The sequence below is a fragment of the Chelmon rostratus genome, chromosome 15 (assembly GCF_017976325.1).
Source record: "Chelmon rostratus isolate fCheRos1 chromosome 15, fCheRos1.pri, whole genome shotgun sequence".
Lineage (NCBI taxonomy): Eukaryota > Metazoa > Chordata > Actinopteri > Chaetodontiformes > Chaetodontidae > Chelmon > Chelmon rostratus.
Window position 1 is genome coordinate 23831561 of NC_055672.1, and position 20729 is coordinate 23852289.

A 20729-nucleotide genomic window follows, 5' to 3' on the forward strand; every position below is an offset into this window, starting at 1 on the left:
AATTCTTAACCTTTGTTCAACCTTTTGGACAAGTGAGGGCAAATATATCTTGTGCACATTGTACTGGATTGTGGATATTGGATTATTGCAGTGACTTGTCTCTCAGCTCCAATAAGATCAGCAGCTGTGCTCTGCTGCCATCTAGTGGTAGATGTTGTGCATGGTGCGTTTCTGTTTTGCAAAACGTACTGATCTTTATTTGTTCTAGTTTGATTTTCTTCTGTGAATATGTGAATCGTGTTGAAATGCTGCATTTTGTCTCCTGCGCAGATAATTGTGACGAACGTATGTATGCATGTGTAAGCATTACAATATCACTTGAAGTCTCAGTATAATCCCTCTTTATCCACAGCTCTCTCTCTCCTCCTCTCTGCAGGGGGCCCAGCTCCTCACAGCAGCTAAAGGACTGTCTAATCTCAAGGTAACACGCAGGGCGAGGGGCAAAGCCTCTTGTATGTTTATGCCATCGTATCTTATTACTGGAACAAATTATTGCAGCAAAGCTAATAAGACATCTACATGGACTCATCAACAACAGACACTAAAGGCCTGTTCCCTGTTTGTCTGACATAAGAGCATTTGCACATTGAACAGCACTTTATTTTTACTTGTATTTTTATTTTATTCATTTATTTATTTGTATTATTTATATTAGTATACTTCTGACATTATAATGCCCATATTGCTAGTTTTATTCTTACTACTGCTGCAATGTCGAGTAGCCAAAACCAAAGACTTTTACACTTTTACATTTTCCTGGTGACATCAAAGTTGTTCAGCATCTGTATTAGTGGCTGTTAGAAGAACTGCAACTTAAAACATACGTACATCGGCCTCAATAGTCGCTGGTGGCTGCCTGTTAATGCATCATGCAGGAGGTTGCATAAAGCCGGCAGTTTAAAGACTGGGTAAAATTCCAAGGCAGAAAGTAAATCCAGGACGTGTTCCTCTCCCTCATCAGTGACTGTTGAGCTTAACCACAAACTGCTGTTCTAGAGCTGCTCACAGAGTAGAAGTCTCTGAAATTTGTTTCTTCTGTCTATTAAAGAAGGAGGCTGTTGCTGAAGTTCACAGTCAGTGTAGATGTATCGATGAGAGATCATTGGTCTGCTAAATTTATTCATATTATTGTGGAATTATGATCAAGATGGATTTATGAGCACAAACAAGTGACACAGAATATCAAGGCTTGGATTTCCTCTGATTCTGCTTCTGCTTTGTTTTTATGTATCTATTTTGAGCATTGCTCTTACGGGGAAAGTCTGTCTAATTTCAGTCTGTGATCTCTGGTTGCTGCAGGGAACCTGCGGGGAACCTTGACACCCAAACAGTGTATAATTATCGATGCAGGGCTGGAGACGATCAAGGTAGGTGGCGGCCTTCACATTGATATGTCTGAAATCCACGTGTCAAGCAAGAACTGGTCAATTTTGAGAAGTTGATGTGAGGCTTTCCCATCATTTTTTTTTGTTCCAATATATTCTTCCAGAATAAAGTGACACTTCATGATTCGTGTTGTGTGCTTGTGTTCATCAGTGTAAGTTTCATTTTGTGTTTTTGTGTGACTCTGGTGTTGACTTTGCTTTGTGGTTATTTTTTTGTTTTGCCATGTTTTTGTTCATAAAAATAAAAAAAAGAACTCTTGTCTGCCAATGAGGATTGATTTCTCACCATCACCCTGTTGCTCCCTTTTCCTTCAGCAATACTTCCATGCAGGAGGAAACGGGCTGAAGAAGGCGTTTGTGGAGAAAAGTCCTGAACTGGCTTCACTGCGTTATGCCCTCTCCCTCTACTCCCAGAGCACTGATGCTCTCATCAAGACCTTTGTCACCACACAACACTCCCAAGGTGATCATAGACACACACACACTGCGTATAATGTATATGCAGCACAGAGGTTTTCCAGATGTCCCTCATGTGCTTTAAATTCTCTGATAAGTTTCCTAAACCTCTGTTCTCGTCCCTCTCCTCTCAGTGCATGATGGGATGGGCATCAGAATCACTGCCAATGAGAAGATTCGACCTGACAGGGGTAAGTCCACCACACCCGCAAATGAGGGGTTTCTTGGGTTCCACTGGGAACCACTGAGCTTCTTCTCAGGGTTCCTTATAATAGACACCTAAATATTAGAGGTTCATGAAATTAAACTGAAGGGCTTTCTGAGTACTTTTTTGAGCTTTAACTGCCAAGGCACTATGTTTTTATATTTAGCATGTTTACTTCTTAATAAAATCGGGTGTGTAACTGATTATACTGTAGAACCGTTTCTTAATCGTTTCCAGCTGCAGAGCTTTCAGTGACAAGGCTTTGTACGCCACCATTTTTGAAAGGGTGAAAAATTTTGCGTATTTTCGCATCATTTCCTCGTCATCCCTGGTGCAGCAAAGCACATGCTTCATGCTGTGTGTTGGTGCGCTTTTTAAATGATGCTGTAAATTAGAAAATTATCATTTCATCAGAAACCAACTACACAAGTGTGCAATATGGTGGGGTGTCTTTAATGTTGCTAACTTTTCAAATTAGCATCATCACCCTCTTTACTAAGTAAAAGGAGTTTTTAACAACTTTGCCCAAAGCTGAAATGTAAGATAAGAAAGTGGATCAATGCAGCAGCCATAACATCGAGGTAAGATTAAAAACTTGGGAGTGAGCTTTAAGATGTTGCCAATCATATTAATGTGCCGTTCTGCAGGCTCGGGGATAGAGAAGCCCATCGGAGAGGCCGTTCTGCAGATCGACATGATGCTCGGGAAGGAACGCAAAGTCAACGTCAGAGGTGAGACTCCAAAATACTACATACTGCTGCACTCCTAACCTCTGTCTTCTTTAAATCTTTACTTTTGAATTAAAAACTACACTAGATTCATACCTGACAACAACTACACCAGGAGCAACAAAACAAATTCACAAGACTATCTTACCTCAGGGAACATTTTCCAAGCACAGAGGCGACTCACTCACATTTAGCACCAACAAGGATATTACCAAATATATGAATTAATAGAGGTGACTTAATGTGGTGTTGATAATGTCTCAGGGCTTAGCAACCTAATTTTCATACCTTTCTGAAATGAACGTGTCACTTTATAGTTTTACACTGTAAAACATGTAAAACCTCCAATATGGTCCTTTAAAAAGGGAAGCAATGGAAGAAGTATTTCCTCTTTGTCACTGCAGGTCCTTTGAATGTTAAAACAGACAAAGAGTCGTGTGAATTGGGCACAAACAAAATCTATTCGACGAGAATTTTAAAAACGTCTCAATCTCCGTCCCATGTGCTGTCCCTCTCTCCCCTGGTTTCTCTCCATCCAGTCATCGCAGCCAACGACATGAAGTGGCAGACATGGGGGATGTTCCGGCCTTTCGTTGAACTCTCCATGGTTGGTCCCTTCCTGGCTGACAAGAAGGGCAAGTTCACCACAAAGTCCAAGAACAACAGCTGGACGGCAAAGTTCAACGAGGCCTTCCAGTTGTGAGTTTGAAATCTGAACTCTTATACCTTTAAATGAGCTCCAGAGGTGTTAAGGCGCAGTGTACTAGATTTTATTTCCTCCTCTGCTCTGCAGTGTGCTGGGCAAGGAGTCCCCAGAATGCTATGAGCTCCAGGTGACGGTGAAGGACTACTGTTTCGGCCGGGCGGACCGGGTGGTCGGCATAGCCGTGGTCCAGCTGTGTGACGTCGCCGACCGCAAGAGCTGCGTGTGCTGGTGTCCCCTCAAACCGTTCAAACCGACGAGACGGGCATGACGGTGATGCGTATCCTGTCCCAGCGGCCTGCTGACCAGGTGGCCAGGGAGTTTGTCAAGCTGAAATCTGAAACCCGTCCCGTGGAGGAGGGCAGATGAGCAGCAGAAACACTGGAATTGATGAAATGAGAAACTGTCATGGATCAGGGTCAGAGTTTAGGGTCAGGGCTCCATCTGGTGTTTATGAACACTGTCATCTTCATCCTAAGTGAACACAGATTATTAACGATTCTGATAATATTCAGCATCGAGGAGATCCTTCAAAAAACACAATAGTGTTGATCATAAAATTCTATTGACTGACACCTGTAGCAAATTGATCTGGATAAAATCAAACATATGTGTCATCTGTTGGCCATCAGAGTTGACCTCACAATACTACTCAACGTTATACCAAGGGTATATATAAATACCATGGGTTACCCGTATTTCATTTAACATGGCGACAGAATTAAGCGCAACACATGCCGGCCGCATCGCGAGCCACATCCTTTGATTTCACACAAGCTGACACTTGTAGCTCTAGACACATCTCACAGAAAAAGGAAGCGGTCAGGAGGCAGCTGTGTGTCTGCGCTGTGAAGTGCTGTAGGACAGTGGCACACTCTGATGCCTCAGACCAAGAAGATGCTGCTAATGTGTGTTGCCCTTTAATGATGAACTCCTGGTAGTATTTTTCCCAGACTGAATACATGAAAACTTGAAAAGAAAGAAAATACGACACAGGAATTACATCGCCTTAAAAAAAAAAAAAAAGCAGTATAGCTAACGTGGCCAACTCACCATACTCAGCGGGATTGAGAGGGACTTATAACATGAATGCATCCTACAACATTGACTTGTATAGTAAAGAGGAATAGATTTTTTCAGAAGAGAGGAATTGTGGGTATAATAGTTGAAAGAGGGACTTCTGGACTGTGGACTGTCGAACAAAGCGCAGCTTCTCTGCACTGACGAGGCGTGGTGTCAGAGGTTTATAATTGAGCTCTTTTGTTTTTGCCAAGTATCAAACTGTGACTGTGAACACTGTTTACCTGTCAGCCTGCTCTGAACGGAAACAACCAAAAGCTGACAGCCTGTTTTTTGGCATTAAATAGCGTGAACACCTTTATGGAGGACCAGAACAGGACCTCTCAGATTTTTTCTTTTTGTGTCTACTTTACAGTTTTAAATTGGATGAGAGCAAACATGTTGACACCACAGCCTTGCCATGCATGCACAGTCACTGTTCCAATTGCCAAAGGCGCACTACAAACTTGGGGTTGGATGGAAAAGAAAACATGCAGGCAGGTTGTTGAATGAACTGAAATGTGACTGGGTTTCCACACTCTTGTCTGTTTACTACATGCCAAGGAACGCAAGCGTTCAGCGAGCCGTGTTGAACTAGCCCTCTTCACATATTTTGGGTTGTTTGCGGACAAATGTGGCCATTGTAGATGTCCCACATTTTACTGTTCGTTTGCCAAAACAAGCAGCACTTTGGCTCCATACTCGACAGGACCTGTTTGGTACAATTTAGATGAGATAATCCTGAAAGTAGTTTAGAGTTTTGTTGGTTCTGCTGTATTAAACTGAACAAACATTTGTCTGCAGTGGGTTATAAGTGCATAAAGGTGGACCTTTTTCCAGTGGCCACAGCTGTTGTGACAACTGAACTCTTGCACTCTGTTTAAAATAACTGTAAGTTTGTAAAAAAAAAAAGGGCATACGACCAGAGCATGTATTTATTGTATACACAGTCAGATAGAATTGTGATCTTTTTCGTGTATGTACTGTGAAATACGAAGATTGATCAAATGTATGTAGTTATCATTATTCTAATGTGACATTTGTTGATTATACTTGTAACAAAATTTTGTATATAAAATATTTATGAATGAAAAGGTGGTTCCTGCCCTTTGTGTGTGTGTGTGTGTGTGTGTGTGTGTGTGTGTGTGTGTGTGTGTGTGTGTGTGTGTGTGTGTGTGTGTGTGTCTGGACTTCTGATGGCGATGTGACGGGGGTAATGGCTTTTTAGGGAAGGTGCGGCTCCAAATGGTTAAACATAATTGTATCTAGCCAGTCTACATAACCTGGCCCTTAACACAAACTCTAAGAGATGAGAACACATGAAAAGGCGACTAAGGAAACCCCAACAACCCTCAGAGTCCACAGCAAGGACGAAAATGTCGGGCTCACCCGAACAAGCTAACCTGCTGCTAGTTTGTACAAGTAAAGTTACAATTAGTAAAGTTTAGAAATACTCAAAAAAGTACGAGTACACCAAAAATGTATTGTATTGTATTGTTTTGTCCGGGGGCAAAAGTTTCTAGTGGGTTCATTCTGGTTCAGTTTTCCTTCTGGAGTTTGCTGGAGTCAGAATTGGAAACTTTTGGCCCCTGGTTGGACAGTTTGGCTTCCTCTGATTGGATCGTCAGTGGCATAAAAAACAAGCGAAATGTGTGCTTAAAACTGGCTGCTTGTATACTTCACTGTCACATATGCAGATATATGGAAATTTGTAATCCACTGCTCAGACTTTGTGAGACCACACTGTTCAAAATGTTCCTGCACAAAATTTAATTCCACATCCCTAAAATATTTCTGCAGCTACAAAAACTTTTTGCACACATGCAAATTATACCTCTGTGTACAAAACATTTTCACACATGCTCAAAATATTTCTACAGCTATAAAACTTTATTACACATTCACAAAGGTTTTTTATTATTTTTTTATTTTTGACAAATTCACACATTCAGATATGTGCATACATTTTTTTTCACATGCACACAAAAGGTGATAAAACAACTGCAGGCTGAGAAATCATTTGTGAACACCATTTCACAAGCCTAAAATATGAATGTTCCTTATTTGCTTATTTGCTTGATCCTTTCTCTTGGTTCCAGGCAAAAGCCCAGCAGCTGGGTGTGAATGTCCTCCCTGATCTTTCTCGGGCTGTTCACTGACTCCCAGTCTAAGCAACTGAGCAATGACAACTACACCACACTCTAAGAAATGATCCATGGGGTTAGTAAATCAAGCTAAAAAACAGGAGCTTTTTCCACGTTAAAAATATGTTTGTTACACGTACATGTTTTATTTAGTTGATAACTAACTTTAAGAGGCTGGCCAACATGAAAATAAAAACTGTGTTAACTCTATATATCAATTTTTAATCAACATTTCTGCATTCACTTAACAACAGAAAAATATTAAGTTAGTTTAACTTATACATCTAGAGCGTGGCCAATAAAAGCAGAGTGCAAGGCGACTTGTTTTACAGCCACACTGTGCATCCCACGAGAGAAAAGAGGGGGAGAAACAGAGTGTGCATGGAATATAGTTTAAGCCACTTGGTGAATAACGTTACTATTTTTGCTTGGTTGTATACGAATCAGCTAATAACGGCATAAGCACAAAGTGCAAGTTATAGTTTTAGCCCAACACTGAAAGCTTGTCCTCAGCTATTTCAGCAATTGTATTGAAATTGGTGGAGTTTTAGTTAGCTCGTGCTAGTCGGCCATCACCTTTTTTATGTTTTGTTTTACAGTGGCAGCCAACAAAGACGCACAGGCCGGCCTTGAGGAGTAAAAACTAAAGGTTTGTCATGCCACCTTACCAGCATGACGGTAAAAATTCGCTCAGGTGCTCCTCAGGTGGAGACAGACTGCTTCTACTGCTCTCTTCCTCAATGTCCTTCCTCTTCTTCCTCCGTCTCTGAGTCTTTGCACACTGTGCCCACTCTTTGGTAAATTGACAGAGGACCATGAGATCATGACCGCATTAAGGTTCATGTAATAATGATACAGACATGTTTTCAGTTATTCAGTTAATTATTATTGAGAGGACATGTACTGTGTACAACTGTACATTTGCAATACTCTATACAGCCAGTGACTTAGATGCTCTGATGTAACATCACCTCTCTATCAGAGGTAAACAGGTGGTAACCACCAGAGGGCGACAACACAATAGCATCGCGGACATTAAACATAATAGATTGACAGCTTCAGTAAACCAATGCCTTGCTGCAGAATGGAGTACAATAAGGATAGGTTCACATTTTTCAATCTAAAACAGCGCTCACCTGCACATATTGTTTGTGACGGATTCTCCTGTTTTATTGCCATGAAGGAATCCCTCCTTTAAGTAACTTCACTGTAAGAGATGGAGGATGAAATCCACCGTCCTCATTCTGCCTAACAATTTATTTCAAAGTCCAGCTTCAGCTGATCTGAGACTTCAGCACCTTGAGTTACACACATCAAATGGCTCTTACAAAGTTGCAGCTTTTTATACAAAGTTCCCTCTTTGTGTTCCTGTGGAGACGCAGAGAGGAAATCTCGCACTAACAGACTGTAACTTTGGAAGACACACACTTGATTTGTCTCCCTCAGACTTCTGAAGCTTCACATTAGTGTTTGCTCAACCTCAAAAGCATTTTCATACAAAATGAGGACTGTGGAGTCTCTCTTGTCTTTGCAGCCAGTACAGAAAATAACGTGTTCAATGTCCACGTGAGTCTGTGAGGACAGTTTGAGATTGACATGAAAAAATGCAGCTCTTGTTTCAGTAAAGCTTGAAATACCACAGTGCAGAAATACTTTGTAACAAGTAAAAGTCCTGCACCAAAAACCTTCCAAAGAGTTCAAAAGTATTCACCTCAAAATATACTTCAAGTAGAAAAAGTCCTCATCATGTAGAAGAATATATATGATATAACTGGATTAGAACTGCTGAGTCATTCATTTGAACTGCTGAGTCATTCATGTGTAAACATCACATTAATGTTGGAGTGGGGTCGATTTGAACTACTTTATATAATGCTGGGTAGCTTCATGTATAATAACTCTTCTTTTCCTTTTGTTGAATATTCTTTATATCAATCATCTGAATCTGAAAGGTAACTAGTAACTAAAGCTGCCAAATAAATGTGGTGGAGGAAGTAGTGCCAGATTTCCCTGCAGATTATAGAGGAGTACAAGTATGAAATAGCATTAAATTGAAATACTCAAGTAATATACAAGCCTCTGAAAGTTACATTTAAGTATAGTACTTGAGTAAATGTATTTAGTTACTTTCCACCTCTGAAAAATGTGGACATACCATCTAAAGCACAGACATGAGAGTTGCATCCATCTGAACATTTACCTCTTCCCAAAGTGTTTGGGAAGTATTTCTGTAAATTTGTGAGATTTGAACAGTTTATTGGAGTCATGTGACTAACGTGAATCCATTTGCTGATTAAACAGAAATATCTGGAAAGCTGTCAGACATCAATGGAAACAATGAGAAGTGAGCGTGTATCAATAGGAGCAAATGAACACTTGTATGAAACTTGATGTGAACGTGTGAAACTTACTATTGCGGTTGATGTATCGCTCCTCCATGAAGCTTCTCTCAATCTCAGTCACGATGTGTCTCCTCTGAGCCTCGAGACCACAACCCAGTCTCACAGAAAGTTGTGAAACTGTCACGTTAATTAATCTATTGTTTCGTGCGTGCCGACACAATATCCTCACTTTTTTCGTGCTACCCAGAACGGATTTCAAACTAATGTATTTTAATGGGAAATTTATTTTGTACGTCCAAGCACGGCAATCACACGCCACGGCATACAGGAGGAGTTGGATTTTGTTTAATTTCTGAGCCTTGGGAGCAACTAAATACGACATTCTCCATCATCAGGTATTACTGTTGTTTTTTTTTGTTTTTCTTTTAATGTCAATCCCGAATCCATTGCTGGCTTCCACCACCACCAGAGCCGAGTGAGCAGGTCTTGTTTGGGAGCCTCCTCCTCCTCCCTTTTGTGTTCCTCCTTCTCCTGTCTTTTTCTCCTTCTCCTCCCTCTTATGTTCCTCTGGCTCCTCCTTTTCCTGCCTTTTTCTCTCCTTCTCTCTCTTTTGTTCCTCTTTCTCCTCCTTTTCCTGCCTTTTCCTCTCCTTCTCTCTCTTATGTTCCTCTTTTTCCTCCTTTTCCTGCCCTTTTCTCTCCTTCTTCTCCCTATTCTGTTCCTCTTCCTCCCCTTTTTTTTTGCCTTTCTCTCTATATTTCTGTCATAAAGCACACATAAGCAATGTAATATTGAAGTTAGAGGCCTTCATTTTTGTTACTTTTGGGCGGCCCCCCCAGATTTATTGTTGTCACCCCCTGTGCCCCCCACCAGAAAATACTCTGGACCCGCCCCTGGCCAGCTGTTCAAAAATGCCTGTGCACGCTGAATGAATTTTATGAATTTTCAAGCTTCATAACATATAAAACAACAATACAAATCAAAACAGCAAATGGGTTCACATACCTTCTTTCAATCCTTATTTGATTGACTTAACATATAACAGCGACATACTGGACAAAAGGCACGAGCAGAAATCACATGATTGACTTGTTTTGTTTCCGGCTCTTGAAGAAGTGTTCAGGAGAGTTAGTGCTGCACAACGTTGCTGCAACGCATGACACATTGCACACTGCCGCAGCATATAATCGCTGCCAAGTACGACTAGAGAGTAGTGTTTCGTTCAGCTAATGATTGGTGGATGTTGTTCGGTTGTACTTCTCAGGAATCTGTTATTTGGTAATTTATTTATTTGGTGTTTGGTTTTCCCATATTTTTTACAAATGCAGCATTGAAACCTTTGAGGCAGGGCCATAGCCAAGATTATAGAACTAGACTTTTGGAGTTTTTTTTTTTTTTTTTTTTTTTTTTTACAGACTTATAACTTTGCAGGAATCTCAATTAAACCATGTTTCATTGTTTTATTGATCAGTGCAAAAACACAACTGTGTCAATTTAACTATTGCACAAACAGAAATCATGCCCTCAGACTGCTGCCTTAAAGTAGAATTAGAGTACTACACTGAGCCACTGAATCCAAGTCTAATAAGGAGGCTATGGTTAGACTTGCTCAGCAATGCAAACAAAAACAAAAAATAAAAAAATATAATGTTCTAAAAATTGTAAATCCAGGGCGATGTGAAAATGTCTTTGGGAACACTTCATGTGTCTTTCACACTGTATATAATATATGTCAACTTTATTTTGACAATACTTGATGCTTTAAGTAAATAAAGACACATAGACAGAGACCTTGCAGTTTTACTTTGTCAAAACAGAATCAGGAGGCACTGAGGAGCTGTCATATCTGTGAGACAAAGTCTAAATATAGCCAACTATTAATAGAATATCCTGACAGACTGGGCTTCACATGTTCTCTTCCCTGACAACACCACACAGCTCTGTGAAGTGGCCGGGTGGAAGCCTTCCACGCTGTAAACTCAAACAGGTGAGTTCATTCTGGAGCAAAGAAAGCGTGGTTTGTGGCTTATATATGCTCTGAATTATGAACTCTGTTTTTCTTTTACATTACATATGAACCAGAGGCAGTCAGTTTCAGAATAATTTTGCATAGTAAGAATATTAATGCAAAGAACATATTTTGACCGTTATATTGATAATCATTGGTTCCCAAACTAGGCCCTCTGAGCAGCACACATGACTAGAGAGGAAAATTAGGATTGAAGCTTAAGTTGAATAGACCTTTTTCATAGGAGGTGTTTTGACTTGTGAATCATAGCTAACATTATTGTTTTGCTAATTTGTGGCAATTGCTGCGACAGATCATTAACATTGCTAATGATGCTAACAATACGAACAAGATCAGAATTATTGAGAAAACAGCACATTTGGTACATGATGGACAGGTGATTGACACAGAAGAAAAGAACAAGAATAGGTTGAAATGTGGTATATGGCTGGAGTATGCTCAACATGCTCTTGTGGACTGAAGACTCTCCACACCTCTGTATACTGATTCCAGAGCCCCATCCTCCATTGTTCATTTTGGAGGCTTGTTATTGACTGCCACACAATGTCAGATATCAGTCAGATTCATAAGGTGTTACCCAGCTAGCAAAATTTGGTTCCCAAAAAATTCTGGGAACATACTTTTTTAAGTTTTTGGGAAGTAAAACCAACTTTACTGTTACGTTCTGGGAGGGTTAGTTGAATTGAGAAGTTTTTATATATATATATATATATGTATAAACATAGCACAAAAAGTAAGGAAATTTGTGTTTGGTAGATTATTTCTTTGCAACAATGCTTCTTGACAATAAGCCTCATACTGTTGGAAAGCCTGTTTATTTCCATTTTAAATGGTGCCACTTTTGTAAGGAAGAACTTGCATTTGTGGAATTAGCAGCAGAGCTGAGTATATGGGTTGCACCCATTAAAAATTTGCCAAATCTTCTTTATCAATGGCAAACAAGTTATTGTTGAGTTGCTTATTGTTGAGCTATTGACTCAAAACAAGAGTCAATAGAGATTCCCCCAGATGCAGGGCTTTCCTCACTTGTCATCATTGGAGGCAACCTCCTGTTAGTTCTATGCTGAAAAAACTCTCTTTTCCTTGTCACCACAGTAACTTGGGGGACTTGCTTGAGAGCTGAAGTTTAGACTTGGGAGTAGCTTTTGACTTGCACATGTTTGACTTACTCCCACCTTTGGTTAAAAAAAATCCCCCCTGTTGTTTCAGAGAATACCGCGATGGATAGTGTGTTAAACACAAAAGCCTCTGTGCTTGCTAATAGCTCTTTTGTCATCTGCGGGAACCTGTGCAACGGTGTTTCCTCTGAGCGTGAACAAAGCTTAAAAGCATCCTCAGGATGTATTTGAGGGCTGCCCACACATCGCTGTAATAGCCTCCTGAGGATGTAATTCAGGACTGTTCATGTCTATTTATTTTGAAAGTGCAACACTCAACCAACCAACTTCCTCACCCAGTAAGTGAGGGGCAGACTCGCACATTTACAGGCCTGGCCCCACTTTGATTCTGAAGTTCCGAAAGATTTGGCACTGGCTCAAATATTTTACATTTAGAGTCACTGAGCTGATTAACTCCAGGGTGATTTCCAAGGCCCTGCTGAAGGCCTCTCTGTTCTTTTCTTAACACTAATGAAGCAGGACTTTTTCTGTTTCTGTTACAGTTGCATCTTATTTTGTCGCAGCTTTGTTCATAGCATGGGGGACTTCCAGCAGAGTGAGCAGGACTTCTACCAGACAGGATATTACATAGATGACCAGGGTCACACTGTGGCCTACTACGATACCTACAGTTCCACAAGCCCTGCTTATTATGATGAGTAAGTATTCAGAGGACAGCCCTAGACTGTGCCTCTCCTGTATTTCTATCTCCTTTGAGTCACATAAGCATCCGATTATCTGAAAAATAATACCACAAAAACACACAAGCTGGGTTCCTATTAACTTTTTTTAATACTGTGGTGCAAACATAGATGTAAACAATGCAAGTTTGCAGGAATGACATGCAGTCAACATGTTTGTAGACCTCTATGATTCACAGACTGTATTTTTTTTTAAATACTGAAAGTAAACATAAACTAGACCACAGGGAGCCTTTAACACAACGTACGGCTCTTCAGTCTGCTGGTATTTCCGGAATCATCAAAGACTCTTTTAACCGTCTGGATGAAAAATATTCTGTCTGCTGCACAAATAAAAAGATTTTTAACTAATTTCCCAAGTTGCAAGACCGTTTTCTACATTGGAGGAGATAATTATTTGATCCCTCACTGAAGTTTGCCCACTGACAAAGATATGAAAGGTCTGTTATTTTAATGGTAGGTTTATTTTAACAGTGAGAGACAGAATATCAAAAAGAAAATCCAGAATCACATTAAATATATATATTAATTGATTTGCATTTAATGGACGATTCTGCGGACGACACCTGTCCACAGAATCAATCAATCATCGGACTCCAACCTCTCCATCATGGGCAAGACCAAAGAGCTGTCTAAGGAGATCAGGGACAAGATTGTAGACTTGCACAAGGCTGGAATGGGCTACAAGACCATTGGCAAGAAGCTGGGTCAGAAGGTGACAACAATTGGTGCGATTATACGAAAATTGAAGAAGTACAAAATGACTGTCAGTCTCCCTCGGTCTGGGGCTCCACACAAGATCTCACCTTGTGGGGTATCACTGATCGTGAGAAAAGTGAGGAATCAGCCCAGAACTACACGTAAGAAGCTTGTTAATGATCTCAAGGCAGCTGGAACCACAGTCAACAAGAAAACCATTGGTAAAACACTAAGATGTATTCCGACTATGACCCCAATAACACCATCCCCACCGTCAAGCATGGAGGTGGAGGCATTATGCTTTGGGGGTGTCTCTCTACTAATGGGACAGGTCGACTTTACCGCATCGAGGGAAAGATGGATGGGGACATGTACCGTGCTATCCTGGGTGACAACCTCCTTCTCTCAGCCAGGGCACTAAAAAGGGGTCTTGGGTATTCCAGCACGACAATGACCCAAAACATGCAGCCAAGTCAACAAAGGAGTGGCTCAAGAAGAAGCATATTCAGGTCATGGAGTGGCCTAGCCAGTCTCCACACCTTAATCCCACAGAAAATTTATGGAGGGAGCTGAAGCTTTGAGTTGGCAAGCGACAGCCTGAAAATGTTAAAGATTTGGAGAGGATCTGCAAAGAGGATGTGTATAAACCTGGTCATCAACTACAGGAAACACTGACCTCTTTACTTGCCAACAAGGATTTCTCCACCAAGTACTAAGCAATGTTTTGATAGGGGATCAAATACTTATTTCACTCAATGAAATACAAAATAATTAATTTTATTTAATGTGACTTTCTGTTTTTTTTTTTTTTTTTTTTTTGATTATCTGTCTCTCAATGTTGACTAAATCTACCATTAAACATATAGTCCGTTCAATTCTTAATCAGTGGGCAAACTTACAAAATCAGTGAGGGTTCAAATAATTATTTCCTCCACTGTAAATAAGGTAGCCAGGAATGGCATATGTCGCTGCTGAATTTGTACAACCAAACTGTCATCACTTATATTTGTCTATATTGATGTCATTTCCCAGAAAAATGGATTCTTGGTTCTGGGACTTGAATGTAAAACTTATTGAGGCATAAAGTGCAGCTATACTGAGGATGCAGAGCTGGGCAGAGACACTTACACAACTGAGTGAGAGAGTCTTTCACATTCACAGTAATGTCTGCTACAAGCACCGACACACACACTTTAGAATCACTGTATTGTGTTGTTCATGTCACCATTTATCTAATGAAGAGCGATTCCACATTGACCACAATGTCTAAGGAGCCTGCAGGCTTGTTGACCAGAACAATGAACGATTTGATGATCACTTGTTCATAGGCCAATTTTTCATGAGTGGACATCTGAGTTAGCTAGGTTTGATAGTTAATCATTTGACAGACACATGCATTTTTCAGTTTTATGAAGCGGTCTTAAAATGAATCTGGATCTGTTGTCAGAGGAACAAGTCATTAAACCACCCCAGAGCTCACTTTCAAACTTAAAGCCCCACTATGCTTGAAACGAACTGGTTTGTACGACGCATCGTCAGACGTCATCTAAAGTAAAAAGTGGTGTAACATGACACTAAGTGTGCCACCAACGCACCCAAAATATATTAATTGATGATTTCATTCTATTTCTTAAATAATATATCAAGAAATTCACTTTCATTTGGCCTTACATTGGCATTTAGTCTTGGGGTGTTAATCTTATTCTTATTAATCTTATAGTCCCTTTTCACTGTCACTTTATGGTGAAAATTTGCTGATCATATAGTGACTCTTCATGTGAACATGGCCTCGTCATTAAGGCCTGCAAAAGGCATTCCGGGAGATGTAGGAATGTGTGAATTAAAAGCAGGCATAGATAGGTTTTGGAAAAGAGCATCCTTGAAAGCTTCATTTTTATACCAAATAAATCCAGGAATGACTTAAAAATTGCAGCTGGATGACACCAAGAACCAAAGGAGTTTTTTTTAACCCTGAAAGTACATATATCATTATCATAATTCCCTTTCATACTCTTTCAGTGAGAGTTTACGTGAATATTTTTTCTTGCAATTGTGTTGTTATCAGTGGAGCACAGGCTTTCATGCCGGAGGTTCTGGATCCTTCCATGGAGCAACAGTGCACTGGACAGTTCTACCAACCTGTGATGCCTGATGGGTCTGTGGGAAGCACAGGAACAGACTACCCAGAAGAGGAACCTCCCCTTCTTGAGGGTAAAGAGATCATTTGTTTCATTTTGACTAGATTCTTGCTTGGCAATCAACTCCCGTCTGAAAGCTACATTCATACATTTATTCACACTCCAAATAAAAGCCACATGGCACTGGGACTTCACTCCAATGCTAACAATCAGAAAGAGTTAGTGGATGACCAGGAGGAGTATTTTTGCATTGCATGCAAACAACATACAAACATCGGATTTTCAAATGATTGTTTTCTTTTTCCCCCACTTCTCTGTTAATTGTCTAGAACTTGGCATCAATTTAGACCACATCTGGCAGAAGGCACTGACAGTGTCGAACCCTTTTAAGCCAGCAGATGGCAGCATTATGAATGAAACTGACCTGACCGGCCCAATCATCTTCTGCATTGCACTGGGGGTTACTTTAATGATGGTGCGTTACTAGCATGCTACTGCCTGTCTCAAACCAATGGTGAGATATAACAAGCCTCTAATTATTTATTCTCACATTCAGGCAGGGAAAGCTCACTTTGGTTATATTTATGGGACCAGTGTTACCGCCTGCATTGGGATGTACATTCTGCTGAGTCTGATGAGCTCCTCGGCTGTGTCTTATGGCTGTGTGGCCAGTGTCCTGGGCTATTGCCTCCTGCCCATGGTGGTGCTCTCTGCATTCGCAGTCTTCTATTCTTTACAGTAAGTCTATTCAGTGGTTGTGTATTATTTCTTTTGTGACTTATTTGATTTTAAAAGTCAAAGTGTTTTAAGCATAAAAAGTCATTTGAGACTTTGGGAATAAAAGTTTGACTTAATTATATTAACTTAAGGTCCACTAACTAGCCTTTCCAGGAGCACCTTGGGCATCATACTTAACTTCTACTTCTAAATTTCTATATATGCTATACTTCTATATATACATAGGCTTGTACCTTTGACTTTTTATCAAATAAACAGACATCTTCTTAGTTGTTAACCTTTTGAGAAAATGAATGATTTAAGCAGGAGAGTTTCATGCCAGTTTATGCTGTACCAACTGTGAGTCACTTAACATTGTCTATGGGAAAAATGAATAGGACCATTACTTCTGGAACCAGACCTGCTTGAAATAGCTCCTCCCACTTCTGCAACTCTATTAGCTGCACTTTTAACACATGCTTCCAACTCCTGACTCTACTGTCAACATTTAACAATCAGCAACCAACTTTGTTACCGGCACCAGCATCGTTAGTAATAAGTAAATGAGCTTGTCAATGCTCTATTTTACTTTGTACAAAGGATAAGGTCAGGTAACGCGTATGAACGCTTGCAGAGTTCGGTAAAGGTTGACATTCATGGTTAAAGCACTTCAATCCCTCTTTTTGTTTTCACAGGGGCATCCTGGGTAAAATTCTGGCCTTGTTAGGAATTTGTTGGTGTAGTTTCTCTGCCTCCAAGATCTTCATCTCCACCCTGGCTATGGAGGGTCAGCAGCTGTTGGTGGCTTACCCATGTGCCCTGCTCTATGGACTTTTTGCATTGCTTACTGTATTTTAACTATCACAAGAGAAAACCTCAAGGTAAATCTTCATTATTCAAGCAACAATCTTTCATTTTTCTTTTTATTTAGTTTAGAAAAGTGAAAGAGAGGTTATGTTCTCACTCAAGTCTTTTTTTTTCTGTTTATGTAAAGCATTCACTTGGTGGGAATTTGGTGGATCATTGCATATTACAGAGCTCCAGGCTGAATCTCTAAAATCAGCCACAACCAAGTATGCTAATTATTTCATGTAAAGAAAGCTGAAAAGTATTTTTGTATACAAACTGGTTTCCATACAGTGTGATACATTTAATCATTCTCAATTTCATTTTTGTTCTATTTAGATTTTGTTTTATTGTTTCATGAAGTTGTATCAAATACTTAGATGGTAGATATTTGACTGAGACAGTGACTTCTGATCTAAAACAATAACTTGATGCGCTGTAAATTATTTATTCTGTCCTTAAAGATTTTAGTGAATAAAGATTTACGAAATAAGTGAATCTGACAGACAGTTCCCGGTGTCACTTTGTGGGATTCTGTAGTCGACCTTTCTTCAGTTCTTTTAAATTCTCTGCTGTTTTCCTTAATCGCTTCCTAACAATCTGGATCTAGCCTGGCTTGTGAATCATGGCAGACTCTGGGGGACTAGAAACTGAACTATTCCCTTTAAATAAGGGGAATAGTGAAAGGAGAGGGGTGACGAGACTTTCAGTTGTTTGTATTGAGTGATACATTTTAAACATCCATCCATCCATTACCCAGATCCGTTTATCATTTGCATGTTGCATGAGTTGCAAACTATTCATTTTTCCAAATATGAACACACTCAGTCTCAGTATTGCAGTTACCATGACTAGATTATCTTATTTCAACTTTTTACTCGTCCACTTTTGCTGCCATTTGAACGAGGCTTTTACGGTGATAAAACAAGCACTTGAGGCTTGCAGACCAGATACTGTATATGAGTGTTACAGTGACTATCTTAAAGGCCAAAAAACAGATTTCTTTTTGGAAATATGAAATATTATTTGTGTTTTTTATATATTTATAGAAAATTTTTCACCTCTTCAGTGGAAGCTTAACAAATAAATCACATGCTTTGTGTATGTCATTATTTATGTGCTTACTCTAATCCCATTGCAGTTTGTTGCATTTATCTTTCATCATTTCACCAACTTTTCCACCTCAGCTAAATTCAAAATGCCAGCTTATTTAAAATTTGTGACAGTCAAAAGCCGCCAAATTCCAGAGATTTTTTCCCAGTAATACATATTTTGTCTGCAGTCCAACTACTCATAAGTAACAATGAGATCAAACACAGAGGAAAATAAGTAAAGGATGAAGTGTACCGCGCTCATCTGAGTATGCTACTGGTTGACCGATTTTTCACCTCCAGAGGGCAGCCTAATATTCAGCGTCCATTGTACAGAAAAGCAAATAGGAATTTGAAAATGATCTCCCAGTGTCCACCTTATGTCCAGTGACAGCATTTTAAAGCCTTGTCCAAAGCTCTGTATATTGCAGCAAGAGACTCATGAAAAACAGGACTGTGATCTTTCCAATTTCGACAAATGATCAATTATATTTATATAATCAATCGTACAGGTTGGTGTGGATGGGAGCGATAATAATCTAATTTGTATTCTCCAGAGTTTCCATAAATATTAAACGACAAAGGTTTCCTTCTTGGCCCCATTACCTAGCCATTCCCTGTTATAGCAGCAGAGGGAGCCACAACATTAGTGTTGTGCAATGTCAAAACCACTCTCACCGGCTGATAGAGGACACCTTTCTCCTCAGTCCCACATGTTTTGCTGGGTTATGAACTCAGAAACTTGATCTGAACCTGACAGAAAGCTCTTATATGGTTACATTTCCATTTTTTTAAACCACTTCCAACACGCTGCTTTGTCATTTTATTTGCTGCAGAAACTCTGACGTATTTATCCTATTTTTAACTTGTTCTTAGCTTTGTATTAAAAAGGAGAACCCACTGTGGATGTGAATGTGAACAGAGGAGGATGTTAACAGTCACAGTCCACAGAGTTGTGGACCATTCAGAGGAAGAAAAGGAACTCATTTTTCACACAGCCTCAATGACGTATGGGAGTCTGAGCAGACTCTGACAACCCCAGAGTCACTGATGATCTGCAGACAGCTTGCTTCAAGAGCAGGGGGATGGGAGGGGGGGCGTCATGGATGTCGACACAATTCGGGTGACATTAACAATGGGTAACTTCTAAGGGTCCCATTCCAATCAGTCAGGTGGATCCAGTCCCTCAGGTGCTGCAAGATCTGACAGGGTCCTCTGAGGGACTGAATATTAAGGCCATGATCTCTCTCTGTTCTGTGTTTCCACTCTGTCCAGGAGACAAATAGTGGCACCAAGACTGAGCTCCATCACAGCCACTTGGACAGAGACACAGCAATACTGCTCATTTACTAATGCCGCTACACAGAAGGATGCTAACAGCAGTTTTTCATTTCAAGCTGCACTGGACACAGTGTTATTAAAAAAGAAATGGAAAGAATTTGGCAATAACCAGAATAAGCTGTTTCTCACGTAATTTAGAATGACCCATACACATTTTCATTCAGTAGGGCAATGTTTGTCCATACCTTAAAGAAACAGTTACAACTTAATGTCACAGAAACTATTCATATGACCATGTCCTGATCTGCCACCTCTGTTGTGTTTACATACATACATGCACTTGATATGAACTTTGATACAGTGTGCTGTCAGTGATGCTATGCTCCCTCACCAGTAGGTTCTCTTTAAGATTGTGTATACTATACACAATCTTAAAGAGAGTGTAGTGTATAGAAACTGCAGTAAGGGTGTATAGAAAGAAGTGTGTAACAGGGATGGGGAACCTATTTCCTATCAAGAGTCAGTTTTTAAAACATTCTTGGGGGCCATGCTAAATTATTGAACACATATATCACACTAACCTTTGTGATGGCTGGAACTGCTTCTCTTTGGCAAGGCATCTGATGTCAGATGGTAGTGATGATGGTACTGATTGCAACTGGTTTTCTAGGTTTGGGTCAGTCAGTCTTGAGCAGAACCAAATCTTCACAACAGTCAGTTTTGAAAAGGACTGCTCACTGCAGTAGGTTGTCCCAGACAGATGCTAAATGGACTGTATCTGTATAGCACTTTTCTAGTCTTCCGACTCAAAGCGCTTTACAACACGAGCCTGCATTCACACATGTTAGCTAGGCCCCCTGCTCATTACGAGCATGAACACACTCACACACCGATGCACAGCATCGGGAGCAACTTGGGGTTTAGTATCTTGCTCAAGGATACTTCAACATGTAGCCTGCTGAGGCCAGGGCTCAAACCACCAACCCTCTGATAAGTGGAGGACCAAACAGAGATGCAACCTCCAGAGCATGTCTCCGTGAAAATCCTC

At 40.2% G+C, this 20729-nt stretch overlaps 2 protein-coding genes and 1 long non-coding RNA gene across 3 annotated transcripts; all 3 read left to right on the plus strand.

Annotated features, from left to right (window-relative positions):
• The first annotated feature begins 1803 nt into the window (after nt 1–1803).
• Nucleotides 1804–2777, plus strand: LOC121617950. Its single transcript, XR_006007425.1, has 3 exons — nt 1804–1848; nt 1976–2032; nt 2694–2777. It is a non-coding gene; the product is annotated as an uncharacterized LOC121617950 (long non-coding RNA).
• A 550-nt stretch (nt 2778–3327) lies between these two features.
• LOC121618592 (protein unc-13 homolog B-like) lies at nt 3328–3748 on the plus strand. Its single transcript, XM_041954112.1, has 2 exons — nt 3328–3473; nt 3568–3748. The coding sequence occupies exons 1-2, from the start codon at nt 3331–3333 to the stop codon at nt 3746–3748; spliced, it is 324 nt and encodes a 107-aa protein (XP_041810046.1). The 5' UTR covers nt 3328–3330.
• A 7232-nt stretch (nt 3749–10980) lies between these two features.
• On the plus strand, nt 10981–17419 carry LOC121618842 (protein YIPF7-like). The gene is made up of 6 exons (XM_041954470.1): nt 10981–11009; nt 12733–12867; nt 15674–15819; nt 16076–16221; nt 16303–16484; nt 17159–17419. Exons 2-6 carry the CDS (start codon nt 12746–12748, stop codon nt 17319–17321), a joined length of 759 nt encoding a protein of 252 aa, XP_041810404.1. The 5' UTR covers nt 10981–11009; nt 12733–12745; the 3' UTR covers nt 17322–17419.
• Nucleotides 17420–20729: the final 3310 nt, after the last annotated feature.